This window comes from Cyanistes caeruleus, chromosome 5 (assembly GCF_971803275.1).
Source record: "Cyanistes caeruleus chromosome 5, bCyaCae1.hap1.1, whole genome shotgun sequence".
In the NCBI taxonomy this organism is placed as follows: Eukaryota; Metazoa; Chordata; class Aves; order Passeriformes; family Paridae; genus Cyanistes; species Cyanistes caeruleus.
In genome coordinates, this window is record NC_141705.1 from 54,439,682 (window position 1) to 54,452,466 (window position 12,785).

At 42.5% G+C, this 12,785-nt stretch overlaps 1 protein-coding gene across 50 annotated transcripts in view; it reads right to left on the reverse strand.

Annotated features, from left to right (window-relative positions):
* The window catches only part of ADGRL3 (adhesion G protein-coupled receptor L3), a 487,487-nt gene that overhangs the window by 42,681 nt on the left and 432,021 nt on the right, over positions 1 to 12,785 (reverse strand). For all 50 annotated transcript variants that reach the window (XM_086888938.1, XM_086888937.1, XM_086888933.1 and 47 more), the window contains 2 exons: positions 11,971 to 12,037; positions 10,482 to 10,573 (listed from right to left, as the gene is read on the reverse strand). In XM_086888938.1, coding sequence (XP_086745064.1) covers positions 10,482 to 10,573; positions 11,971 to 12,037 — 159 coding nt within the window. The remainder of the gene's footprint in view (positions 1 to 10,481; positions 10,574 to 11,970; positions 12,038 to 12,785) is intronic.

Sequence of the window (12,785 nt, forward strand, 5' to 3'; positions counted from 1 at the left end):
ATATTCCTGTGGTATTTCCAGAGCAATACTTTTTTTTTAAAAGTTGTTAAAATTAGCTACTTTTATCCTTGTTTAGATGCTTAAGGAATTTCAAAACCAATTCATACTAAGCTCAGGAACCCCTTTTGTACAGCCTATCCTTTTAAAATCCCAATAAATACCATTTTGACTCAAGGAGACTGAATTGCTGGGATACACATGGACAGCCCAAAACAGTTACAGACATACTGCAACATTCATTACATGAAGCAAATGACTTTCATGTACCTAGATTAGCAATATCGTGAAATGTTAAAGCCCTCACTTTTTTTGCAGCAGGAAAAGTCAAGAATTTACCTTCATATGAAGATTGGTTCTAAAATGCTACTGAACAGGCAAAGTCTATTATCAGAAAGCAGCTATTCAGCTCTCATTAAAAAAGAATAATGGCTGGCCTTCTTATACTTTGAAAAGAGCTTTTTTTTCTTTTTCTTAGTTAAACAAAGTATAGTTTTGAGCCACATTTACAGTAAACCTAAGCCTTTAATAAAACCCTACATAACTAATTGACTTTACATATTATAATTCCATAGAATTCTTTATGGTTTAATTTTACTTAACTTGAATTTATCACTCTTTTGACAGTTCCAAGTATCTCCCCATCTCTATGATAGCAGGAAAAGGCTCAGTAAACACACGTACTGATGCCTTGGGCCCCAAAATAACTGTCTGGATAGCAAGGAAAAGCACCAAAATAAATACATAGGACCTTTAGTAGCTGTTAGGGGTGATGAAACCCAAATAAAAACAGATGGATGATGTGGCCCCTCAAAAGCATTCAGAAAGACCCATGGAATTAATTTTAACATGGTGCAAATAAAGCAGAGAGGCAGATGTTTCCTGCAGGCAAGCAGGAGGGAAACAAAAAATAAAGTGCTTTTGTGTCTCCCCACTGCCTGCTGATATAAAGTAATAGGGATGTTTTGCTTTTTTTTTTTTTTTTTTTTTTTTTTTAATTTCAGGGATTAGAAAGGATTGATTTATTGAAGGAGTTGGAAAGTCCAGTACTCCCCTCCTAAAGCAAACGGGTTCATCGTTAATTAGTGAAGGAGCATCTTCATGGCGAGAAAAATCAATAGCAAGCAATAAAAGAGTGCTTAAAGGATTCTGCCTTTGCATTTCATGACAAAGTTACCACCTTGATGGCATGAAGCCAAATGGCTTCCTTTTCTCCTTCCTTAGGCTGTTGGTGCTCATCACACAGCCTTCCAAATCATCATTTACCAGTCTCATCTTCTGGCTCCCACACCATCTTCGACAGTAGGTGGCCAGTCCCCTCAACATCAGTAACCATCTTGAGGGTCACTGAGCCTGCCACAGCTTCATTTGCAGGATAAACTCCGGCCTTTATATGCCTAGGAGATCTGTAAGGTTGGGGCCTTACCACCTGGAATTTTTTATATATTGAAATACATATTGAAAGCCACAGTCACTTTTGATTTCCATCAGCAGATGGATGCAAAGATTATTCAGACAAATGAGGCCAAACCTTCCTTGGCCCTATGTGACGCCTAAACCTATGATCTGGGGCAACCAGCGGCTGGACTTTGCTGCTGAAGGCAAAGCATCATCCCTTTCCCTGCAACTCACCCAGGGAAGTCATGTCCTGCTTTCTCAGACTTGTCCTTAATTATTGCAATTGGAAAGAGCAGTTCTGTTAAGTTCATCTCATTTTCCGTAAGTAATTAATTACCCTCAGAATTGCTTACCCTGTTTATTTCCTTCCTCCTAACTTTGCAAAGGCATGGCACAATTATTCAAGCCACACTGATGTGTAACCACATATCTAATTGTTTCCACACTATATGGATCCAGCAAAGCCTTTAGACACATTTGTATTATCCAAATAGCACCAGCAGGGCTTGCTGACAATGTGCTTAAAATGTATGGCCTTTTAAAACAATAATCATGATTTATGAGTTCACAGAAAGACTGTAGGTATTTAATATCTTCCAGGACACTCTCAAGTCAATAACCACTGATTGATTTTTCTTTTTTTTTTTTTTTTTAGATTCAGAAAGGACGACACCTGTCAGTGGGAAGATTAGTGTTTTACAATCACCATTCAACATTAATACAACCATCACAAAAACACAGGTAAACAACCAAAACCCCAAACCAAAACAATCAGATATCAACCAGACCCTCCTGTGAAAAACTCAAACAGCAGCAGAGTGCAACAAATGAAATCAGATGCTGCCATCAACATCTCTGGGGGGAGAAAAGGCATACAGACAAAAGTGCAGTCTCAGATGTTTTTCCAGCTCTGGCAGGGCTTCTGCCTCTCAGGTGCTCACAAGCTCAGCTCTCGGGCAAAATATAAATGTGCCATACCTTATCTTGGTAGGAAGCTTGTAAATAATTCATTTTGTGCCAACTCCAAGTGCTTTTCTGGGTTTGTTTTAGGCTGCCTGTTCAAGTGTGCTCATGCAGAGATGCAGATGAAGGCTACATAGGAATAGCACTGAATTAACCAGGGGACTAAAGAGCATGGTGCTTTCTTACTCAGGATCCAGGGAGATCCGAGACAACTCTTGGATTGCTCAGCCTGATAAAGAGGAGGCTGAGGGGAGACCTTCCAACTGCAGTTGCAGCTTCCTCATGAGGGCAAGAGGAGAGGTAGACACTGATCTCTTCTCTGTGGTCACCAGTGACAGGACCCGAGGGAATTGTCTGAAGTTGTGTCAGGAGACATTTAGACTGGATGTCAGAAAAAGGTTCTTCATCCAGAGGGTGTTTGGGCAGTGGAACAGGATCCCCAGGGAAGTGGTCACAGCTCAAGAAGCCTTGGAAAATGCCTTTTGGGTGTTCTCCCATGTTGTACCAGGAGCTGGACTTCAATGATCCTGAAGATATTCTATAAATCTATGACTCTATGACCATCAGGCTGTGAAGAGTTGGTACTGTCTCTAAAGGCCATATGAAACACACAGATTTTGGCCTGAGATCTGGGACAATGAAATTGAGGGAAGAAGTTTCTAATGCCCAGCTCAGTACTCCATGGCTAATATCTAAACTTTGTGGAGGGGGAGGTTTTCCAAAGGAGGAAAAAGCTATTCCTCATTTTCCAAAGTGTCCAGATCATTAACTCCTGTTAAGATTTTGGTGACAGAGAATGTGCTGTCTGCATGTCCCAGGCACTGTTTAAACACACTTCCAGTTTATCCAGACCCAAACACTGTCTCAGGAGCCCTTTTGCTTCCCTAGGATCAGATTATCCTCTTCTGGAACAGGAATCCATGGATGACTCCTTTCCAGAAGCCATCCCTGGAGCTGCTGTGCTCTGAGCCTGCTGTCCCCAAATGTCAGAGGAGTCCAAAAATGCTGCATATAGCACAGCTGGGTGGGAAGAACAAATTTTTCAACGCTTTCTTCCTGAACAGCCCACTCATTTAATCCTTCTAATTTTTTTAGTAGGGCTGTATGACAATCTTTAAAGAGAACTCATTCTGTACAGGCACTGTTGTTTTCTTTAAGTTATGGATAATGTCCAGTCAAGACACGGGTGCATGAAAACCTCCTCTCCATGCCTGCTGCTCCTAATAGGGAGTGCTGATGTTGCCAGACTCTCAGCCCTTACTCCACAAATCTGAGAACCCTGAAGATAAAGGAATGGACCTTTTGCACCTAGATGCTGTGCTAAGCAAGCTCCCAAGAGCTGGACCCCCTCATTGTACATGTCCTCCCTCTGCACTCCCAAGCAAGAACAAACCCAGAGGTAACGAAGGATTAAAGTGATGCTGTTCTGCAAGTCCAGTCATCTAGGTGAACCCCATGTAATATTCAGTTGCAGACCCTTTGTCATCACAAACTATTTCTAAGTTGTAGCATTTTATGATTAAGCAAGGAAGATCTGGAAACCAACAGAGGATCTTAAATCTCCATAGAAAAAGTGGAAATAATCCTAATTGTCTCCTACTTTGTTTCTAAAATGGCTAGAACAAAGCACAAATTAATTTTCCATTAGTAAAAGCATACCTGCTACGAATTATTGTTCTTCATTGGTAATTTAAGCTCTTCATATCAAAGGAGAAAAAAAAATCTTGCATTTTCAAAAGTCTAACTCATTCCCCACTGCACCAAACCCAGGATGTTTACTTTTTTCTGCATTTCAATCAGCTGAGTAAATAAAACTAGACTGGTAAACCTCTGCTCCTGCCAGCACAGTACCGCTGTGTTGAATCAAGGATTTAATTTAAACATTTCTGCAGATGATTTTTGGAAGTTCTATTTAACCTTTGTTTTCAATTTTCTACCTAACTCAGGATTTTTTTATGACTTAAGCAAACCCACAGGACTGAAACAACAAGCTAATCTGGGGGCTGGGATTAGTCATGTCTCTTTAAATAAAATACATATGTTGAAGCACGAAAATGAGCAGATAATCACTTACACCCATACAACATATGGGGAGAGCGGGCTATGGCAACGGGTTTAAAAGAGGCAAATCTTCAAAAGTGGCTTCTCAGTTTTGTGCCTGGTGCTCCCCATCCTTCACCTCCCACAACCTGGGCCAGACTCCCTGAAAGAGCCCAGACTGGGCTGTGCAAGGTTTTATATAGTAATAATCAAGGTTAAATCTTTACATTTGGCTCCTACTTTTGGCTGTTAAGCTGTGTATTCTTAGATTTAATTCTTGCAAGCCTTTGAGCAAGAGACTTCTATGGAAAAAAAAATAAAAAATAGGCAAGTACGGTGTGAGTTTTGATTCCACTCAGAAACCTGAGAGAACATACACATTTTTGTTTAGTCATTACATCGGGGCTGCGTGCCTTTAGCTGTGGACCATTTGAAACTTCCACGGCAGCCAGCAAGCTGAGGAGGGCTCATGGTGGTCATTTGAGGATTGATTTCTGGAGACTGCAATGCAGGACATTACTGCTTCATCCCCGTTAATGGGATTTCAGCATGTGTTCTTGGGAATCCAGTCACAATGCCTGAAAACATTATCTCCTGTGTGCTCAGAACAAATTCATGTTTTTCTAGGGAATTTCATGTTTTTGATATAGTGCTTATTCTTTCATTGTGGAAGATGGGATGGGAGCAGGCTTCCACAAAAGGAAGAAAACAGCAGAACTACAGTGATTAATGCCAGGATTAAACTATCTCAAGGTCCCTAATTAACACTGCTTCTTTAGCAACAAAAGGTGCTCCCAGCTAAGACCCTGGGCCTCCCTGTCTGAAGGAAAGAAAATTAAATTTTCAGGATGACTTTCAGGTGAGTTTCTACTGCACTAAATGAGTTTTTCCAACAAACCCAGGACTGTAGCCTCACATGCTCCCCTTTGAAGGGGTCCCTACATGTTGTGCTTTCTGAAGAGCATCCAGGTGGCCTATGGCACAGCCAAAGCTACACCCTGACTAAAACAATAACACAATAAAACAGGACAAAAAGGGAAACAAACTGGCAAAGCCCTTTGCCTCTTGCCTTCTTTCTCGTGGGTCTGCAACTGCTCTTGGCAGCTACAGCTGACGTCTTACTCTTCCAAAGTAAACAAAATAAAATCTCCTTGCCACATACTACAGCACAGAAGAATGTCAGGAAGTCTGGTCTGGCCTGGGGAAACACTAACAGACTCAACCACAACCAGGGAGAGAAGGGATGGATGCCCATGGGAACTTCAAAGGAAAGGTTATGTCTGTAAGGAAGAGAAAATGATGGCTTCTAGTCTCTGCTGAGAGACATCCTCTCCCCTCCAGCCATTTGGAAAAGTCCACTGCAACTTCAGGTGCAGCAGCTGCTGGGCCCCCACTGATGAACCAACCCTCTTAATCTGTTTGTAGGACTTGCCTTTTTTTTAGCTAAATGACTGTACTCCCCTCCTAACTTTCCAGCAGTTTTCCATGTTGTTAACTAATGAGCCCCACACAGTGCCCAGTAGAGCTTGCAGCAAAGACAAGAGCTCAGATTTCACTAGGTATCAAGAGCACATCTGGATTACCATCAGTGTAGCCCCTCTTTTTTTCCCCTCACTATAACCATGATGACTTGAATGAGCAGTATTTAAATGGCTGCAGAACAAGCACTGCACTGCCACGCCGTGCAAAGCCACTTTAGGAGAGGCTTCATCTGAAACCCTGTTTTGCACAGAGAATGGTGGTTAAGCATCTGGAAGCGTGGATGGTTTGTTGTGCTGCAGCATCTGGCATGGGCTGGATGGAAACCTGGTGTGCAAGCTGCCACAGTACAGGCCTGACCACCTGGAAAGGAGCTGATGGACGGAAAATGGAAGAACTGTTAAAGAACCGAATGTATAACATTTTCTGTTGTCTCATAAGGCTTCCTACAGGAATGTGACTATGAAAAGGATTCAGAGTAGTCTTGTCTGAAACAGTCTGAGACATTTTGCACATCTAACATCTTCCCTGCACAATGGAAAAGCACGAAGGAGAGACTCTGAGCTGCTCGGCTCCAGAAATCACTCCTCACAGCAGCAACCTCCGGGAAAACAGCCTCACAGCTGCTCTAAAGAATTCCAGCTGGTAACACATCCTCATGAGGAGCCATCTGCTAGCAAGAGTGCATCAATACTGTGCTGATATGCCTACAGTCTCCACCTCACAGGCTACAGGTGCAAGCAGCACAGCAGGCTTTCGCCATTCAAAAAGCTTACGTAGTCCCTGGCTTAAAAGATGTGCCTTCCCTGCAAGCTCCTAAGGGCTGGGGGAATAAATCTCCCAAAACAACATCTTCCTGGCTACATTTGTTGACAGTAAATTAGTTTGTGCTCAAGAGCCCTTTTGTGCACCCTTTACATCCCACTTTTAGCCTGAGATGGGCCAGGAGTGAGATACGTGTGAAGTGGGCAGAGCTGCAGAGGACTAAACAACGCTCCTCTCTGCACATCTCTGCTCACCTGTGTTTGCCAACAAGCCACACACAGATGAAAGAGCAACGGCCACAGTGGACTTCAAGCACTCAGAGAAAGCCATTGTAAAAGGCTGGGAAGGAAAATGCCCTCCCAGCCTGTGTTTGGGGAAGCACGGTGAGAAGCTACACGCACCACCCAAGAGGCAGCTGTTTGGGCATTCTTGTCTATGTCACTAAAGAGATCTTTAAAGGGCAGAAGAAATCCCCACTCTGGATGAAGCCTTAAAATTTCTGTGTAAATATACTGAAGGAAGACATCAAACAGAACTTTTTTCATAAGGGCCTAGGTAAAAGCGTGCAACTTTTGGGGATGGTACCTCTTATGAAATGGAAGCCAATGTCCTCCTGGCATCAGTGGCAGGCACAGAAACTCTTGCAGCTCTGAACATATTCCACACACATAGGCTCACATCTTTTCCTGGCTACATGCCTCAAAAGCAGGACTAGAGCACGAATCTTGCTGTCTCAGTGGGTGCAACCCACTGAGTCGGCTCAGTACCAACCTGTCATCCAGGAAGGATGCCACTGGCACAGGTGGAAGGACCCACATATGTGGTTACTGGTTCCTGTTGTTGAATTCTGTTGGTATCCTACTTCCCTCTTGAAAGTGCTGGGCTAAGCCAGAAAAGTTAACCATGACAAAAATAAACCAGCTCTGTACTCATCAAATCTCTTGCTAGGTAACCCCTGGGTAACCAGTGCCCCACAGCAGGAATGTCAGAATCTCCCATGCTGGCACAATAATCCGGGGACTGTTCCTGAAGGTTAGGGAAGTTTATTTTTACAACTTTGCACAGTGCCTACAAATCTATCAGCTGCACAACATCTGGTTCAGGCACTGCCCTTTGAATGGCTTTTCTGTTGGTGCAGTAATTAAAGGTATCCCAGGTGACACCTGATCCCTTATCAAGTTCATTAATTTAAGTGGAGTTATTTGGCTCTCTATTTTCTATACTTCATAATGTATTTCTAACCTTTAAAGTGACATAGGCAAGGACCAGATTGCAGGGGCACTTATTAACAGCCTATTAAAATATTTTATGGCCTTTATTTTTACGTTGCCATAGGGAATCAAGTATTTTGCTGTTGTTAAACAGGCTCAGGATTTATGTTGCGAGAGCTTCACCACAGCCTAACTTGGAGTAATGCTAGGAAATGAGCTGGGAGAACAAACTCTCATTCAGCTCTCCATGTGCTGTAAAGCTGTCACATGCAGATGGCAGCAAGGGGCCCTCCAATGCAGGCCCTTGGTTTAGTTTGTTTTATTAAATAGAAACTGATACAACAAGATGCAAAGCTCTGGGACCTGGGTGCCTTTTCACTAACCCCATAGACCCACGGAGGAAAGCCCAGAAAGGATCCATGTGGTCTCCTGTGAAATAACATGTTCTATGGCTTTTTATTCCAGAGCTGCTGTAACACATCCACATTGTGCAACTGACTTAGTGCCAATGGCTGCACAGGAAGACCACAATCTCACCTGCAACAAAACGATGATCATATCTGCAAGACAACTGTGATCTTACTGAAGAATTTTCTAGAGATTGCAAGCCCCTTGCTTCCCTAGGAAACTTCCCTCCAAGGTGAATTCCCCTCTCTGTTACCAGCTACACTTCCCCCTAATTCAAGCACATCCAACACTGAGACAACACATGTCTTGAATTTAGAGACTTAATGATGTCCTGCTTAGGTATTCAGATTACAATCAAGTCTGTTCTGAAATGCTTGGTTTGATAAACTTCCTAGGGTGAGTCTGGCATCTTCTCAAGTTTATGTTATGTTGCTCTTATTTTCTCAAGCATAAAAAGTAATTTGTAATGAAGCAACACATTTGGAAGAGTATCAGCAACATACTTAAAAGTATTTTAATTGCTTCTGTTTTCAAAACGTTTTAATGAAGTCAAATCAGGAATAGACACTCATCTGCCAAAGAACCTATAAAATATTTTACAATGACATTATAATTGATACAACTGGTTGTATAAATTCCTGGCATTTTAAACAAAGATACTAGATATTAGCTCAAGAAAATTATTCAGTAGGCATTTGTTATTTCTGCTTTAATTATAAGGGTTTTGTTGGGTTTTTTTCTTTCTAGTTTGTAATTTAAATGTCATACTGTAAGATGATTTTGTGTGGGTAACCTTAAAGAGACTGTTCTCAGTGAGCAATCCCATAGCACAAATGCATGACAAGTAGCCATATTAACAAATGCTATTAAATGTACCATGCCTTTAATGCCTCTTCCAAGACCAAATGACAGACTATTTTTCTGGGATCAATCCTGGACATCCAGGAGGGATTGCAGCTCTAATTTCATTTTATAGCAGAGCGATGGCAGGAGAAATTGAGGCTCCCTGCAGAGCAGACTCCCCACGACCCAGGCGAACGAGGGCTCTGAGGATTTCTGAGCTCACTGGGGTCTCCTGCATTTGGGCATAGTCCAGTTCCCCTTCCTCCCAGCCCTCAAGGCAGAAGCTGCACCTAGGAAATGAAAACTTCACCCAAAGGACCATGCCAGGTCATGGCACACCAATGGCACTGCAAGCCTTGCCGGCTAAGAACGTTTTCATGGGGGGCCTGACCTGGTTTAAATTAAAGCTGTATCTGCAAGAGCAGCTCAGCAGTAAGCACAACAGCTTTGCTGAGAGCTGCCTTGCAACTGTGCATTTCAGACATCTTCTAACGAGCTCCCCTTACGCCTCTTTTCCCTTTCCCACCACAAAAGAGAGAGGAGAACCCACTTCAAGCCGCGCTGCACCACACTCTTCTCTCCTGGATGAGCAGTAAAGCGCTGACTCCCAACAATTTCCTCCTCCTGAAGCTCATTAGATGGTTTTATTAATTAGCAGGCTCCTAATCTTATCATGCACTGCACCTGAAATCTCACTTGTGTTTTTGAAGAGAGTAATTAAAGCCAGAGGTAGTTGAATAAACAGGCACTGACAGAGACTAATACTCTATCAATATAATGAAGCAGCTTGCTAGACATTAAGATGCCCAGGCTCAGATGTTAACCCAGAGCAAGGGCAAAACATGCTTGGGCTGGCAAGCACATCCACCTGCTGATGTGGGCACCCCCAGGTAAATCCTCAATAACTTTGCTGAAAGCAATCAGACTCTGGGGGAGAATTTGGGTCATGGAATCTGTCAGGGGCCAAAAGAAACAAAAAACGAGTAAGGCAGCTGCCCTCAGAGCACACAGAAGTAGTAATAATCAACAGTTTCAACACCTTCCCCGTAGAGACTGCAATAATTAGCTGGTAATTATTGGGCACAATTTTCTTTACATAGACTAGAAGGTTACCTGCTTCAAGGACATAAAATGTAACTTTCCCTCCTTCATGCAAAACTGAATGGAAAACGCCAACAATGCAGCCAAATCCCAGTATAGTGCTTCATCATCAGCCACTTGGTATCTTTTAGAAACCACTCTGCAGTGCCACAGCCCAAGGTATTATCATCCCTGGTTAGCACTGCTGCTGGCAGAGCTGGTTCCCCTGTTTCGCTCCTCAGAGGAATGAGGGAATAAACAGCAAAAGACAGAAAGAGGCAGAGAAAAACCACTTACTTGATATTGTCAAGACATCCAGATTCGGGTTTCAGTATGGCAGTATGATGAAACATTTTATAGAGAGCAATCCCAAGGAAGATGACATTAAGCTGCAATGGAGAGGGAAGTAAAAAAAAAAAAAAATAGGATTATGTGACACAGCACAACATGATGGGGAAAAAGTCAGCCCCTTCTCTGTAACAGATGGGTTACTGTAAGAAATTAGCTCACAATACAGCTTTTTAGTTACTGAATCACAGAAAATTTCTAAGCACTTTATAAGGTGACCTGGCCTGTAGATTACAGGACTGGTGTAAACCTTACCAGAGCTGTGGCACTGCTGATACAAGGCCAATTCTAACCTCAACTGTAGTGCTTCAAACAGCATTATGGAAAATTAAAAATACTTGCTGTAAGGGCTTTTCTGTGTCTGAGAGGTGTACAGTCATGAAAAGTCACTCCAAGCATCTTACTTTGCCTGCCCCATTGTAATGGAGCAAAAAAGCATCTTCTGTGAATACACCTTTTAAACACGTTGTAATGGGGCAGATGGGCAGGGAAATCACAACTGATGCTTAGCACAATGCAAAGTTGAAAAACAAAAAGAAAAAAGGGCTTGATTTGCTCTGTAAAAGATGGGATGGTGTTTCCATGCCTCAGTGCCCACAAGGCAGCCAATTCCTGGAAAGGAGTTTCCAAAAGCCCAGTCTAGGATTTGAGACATAACCAAAAAGGGAAGATATCTTTTTATGAATGAATTGCTTAAGGGAAAAAAAACCCCAAGAGTTGTACTTGGTGGCATGGCCCCGTTCCTGATGTGGAAGGCTGCTGAAATGGCTCCCAAGTTGCAGGAGAAGCAGAAGAAGCAGAGACAATGTCTGCATTGAAGTGAGAGTGCCTGGTTTTCTGTGCTAGCCAAACTGTAGTCTAGTCAAAACAAAGGATGGTTTATTTAAGCCATATTGTAGCGATTAAAGTATAAGAAAACTCCAGCTGTCTCTAAAGTTGGGTTCTCTACCTTGTTGCTGTGTTAGCCGATATGCTGGCAATGTGCTAAACATGAAGTCACACAAGTTTCAGCTTCTGCTGGTTAGGAAAAACCCTCATCAAACTCCTTTTCCAGTTTGGACTTTTTTTCATTCCCCCCTCCCAGATTTCCCTTTTTTTTTTTTTTTTTTCCCTTTTCATTATCAATGCAAAACTCTGGAAATCAAAAAGGGTGTGAGCAGTGAGTGGCATCAAAACAGTTTGGCACTTCTAAATGTCCAGTGGTAGAAACCAAACTCTGTAAGTGCCCATTCTGAAGCTCCTTGGTCCATTTTGATCAAGTATTTTGCAATGCCAAGAGCCTCTCATAATGAGGGTCTAATAGCTATGCCAGGTGGGGTCAAAGAAGAACATGCCTTCCTCAAATTAATCTGTGTAAATTAAAGATAAAGAGAAAAGGGACAGCAAAAAGTTTTATTTCTTGACCTGAGAGACGGAGTAGTTAATTAGGAGTTCTTACCATAATTATCAAGGTCGCCGGTCCTATAAAGCTCCAAATGAAGTAGGTGTCAAGTCGGAGCCAACATCTGTAATGAAACACAAGGGAAAGAAGGCATTCAAGGACTGCACCCAGGACATACATCAGGAGTCAGCGACTGACAGAGAAGAATGTGAGCTGCAAAACACGCCGGTGGGAGACAGGAAATATTACATTGCTTGTTCATTTAAATGCTGAATTATGTGCCCAATTTCTGACAGCGCTATTGATGGAGTAAGATAATTACCTCTAGAGGAAGCAGGGAGAAAATGGCACAAGGCCTATTTGCTAAGGCTTTCTGCATCTGTTGGGAAAACTCCTTAAACCATGGGTGTTTTTAAGGAAAGGGTCTGATGAACATCCACAGAGCTTCTTCTTTGCTTTGTGCTCCTCTTTGCTCTCCAGCTCTGATGCCATGCAAGCTGTCTGTCAGCTGTCAAGATGACATTTCTCCAGCAAGTACATCAGAGAAACTTTGGTTCAAACAGGAAGCATGAACTGGATAACAGAAGGCTGAGGTTTAATTAGGTTCAGCAACTTCCCCTTTAAAGTGTTTTATTTCCCTGAACCTCCCGCGCGTTTTGTTTCCACCAATGTTTCCAGGGTTGCATATGGTCTGCGCTATCACAAGTTGATTCATGGCCTAAAACTAAATAATTAATCGCTTAATTTCAACCGCATTTAATACTCCCCACATTTTTTAAAGCCCCTGGGAAATTACATTTCCATTCCTAGTTCATTCCAGGCGACAGGAAGATAAAATGGAAGTGACTCGTTACAAGACAGACGAATGTAAA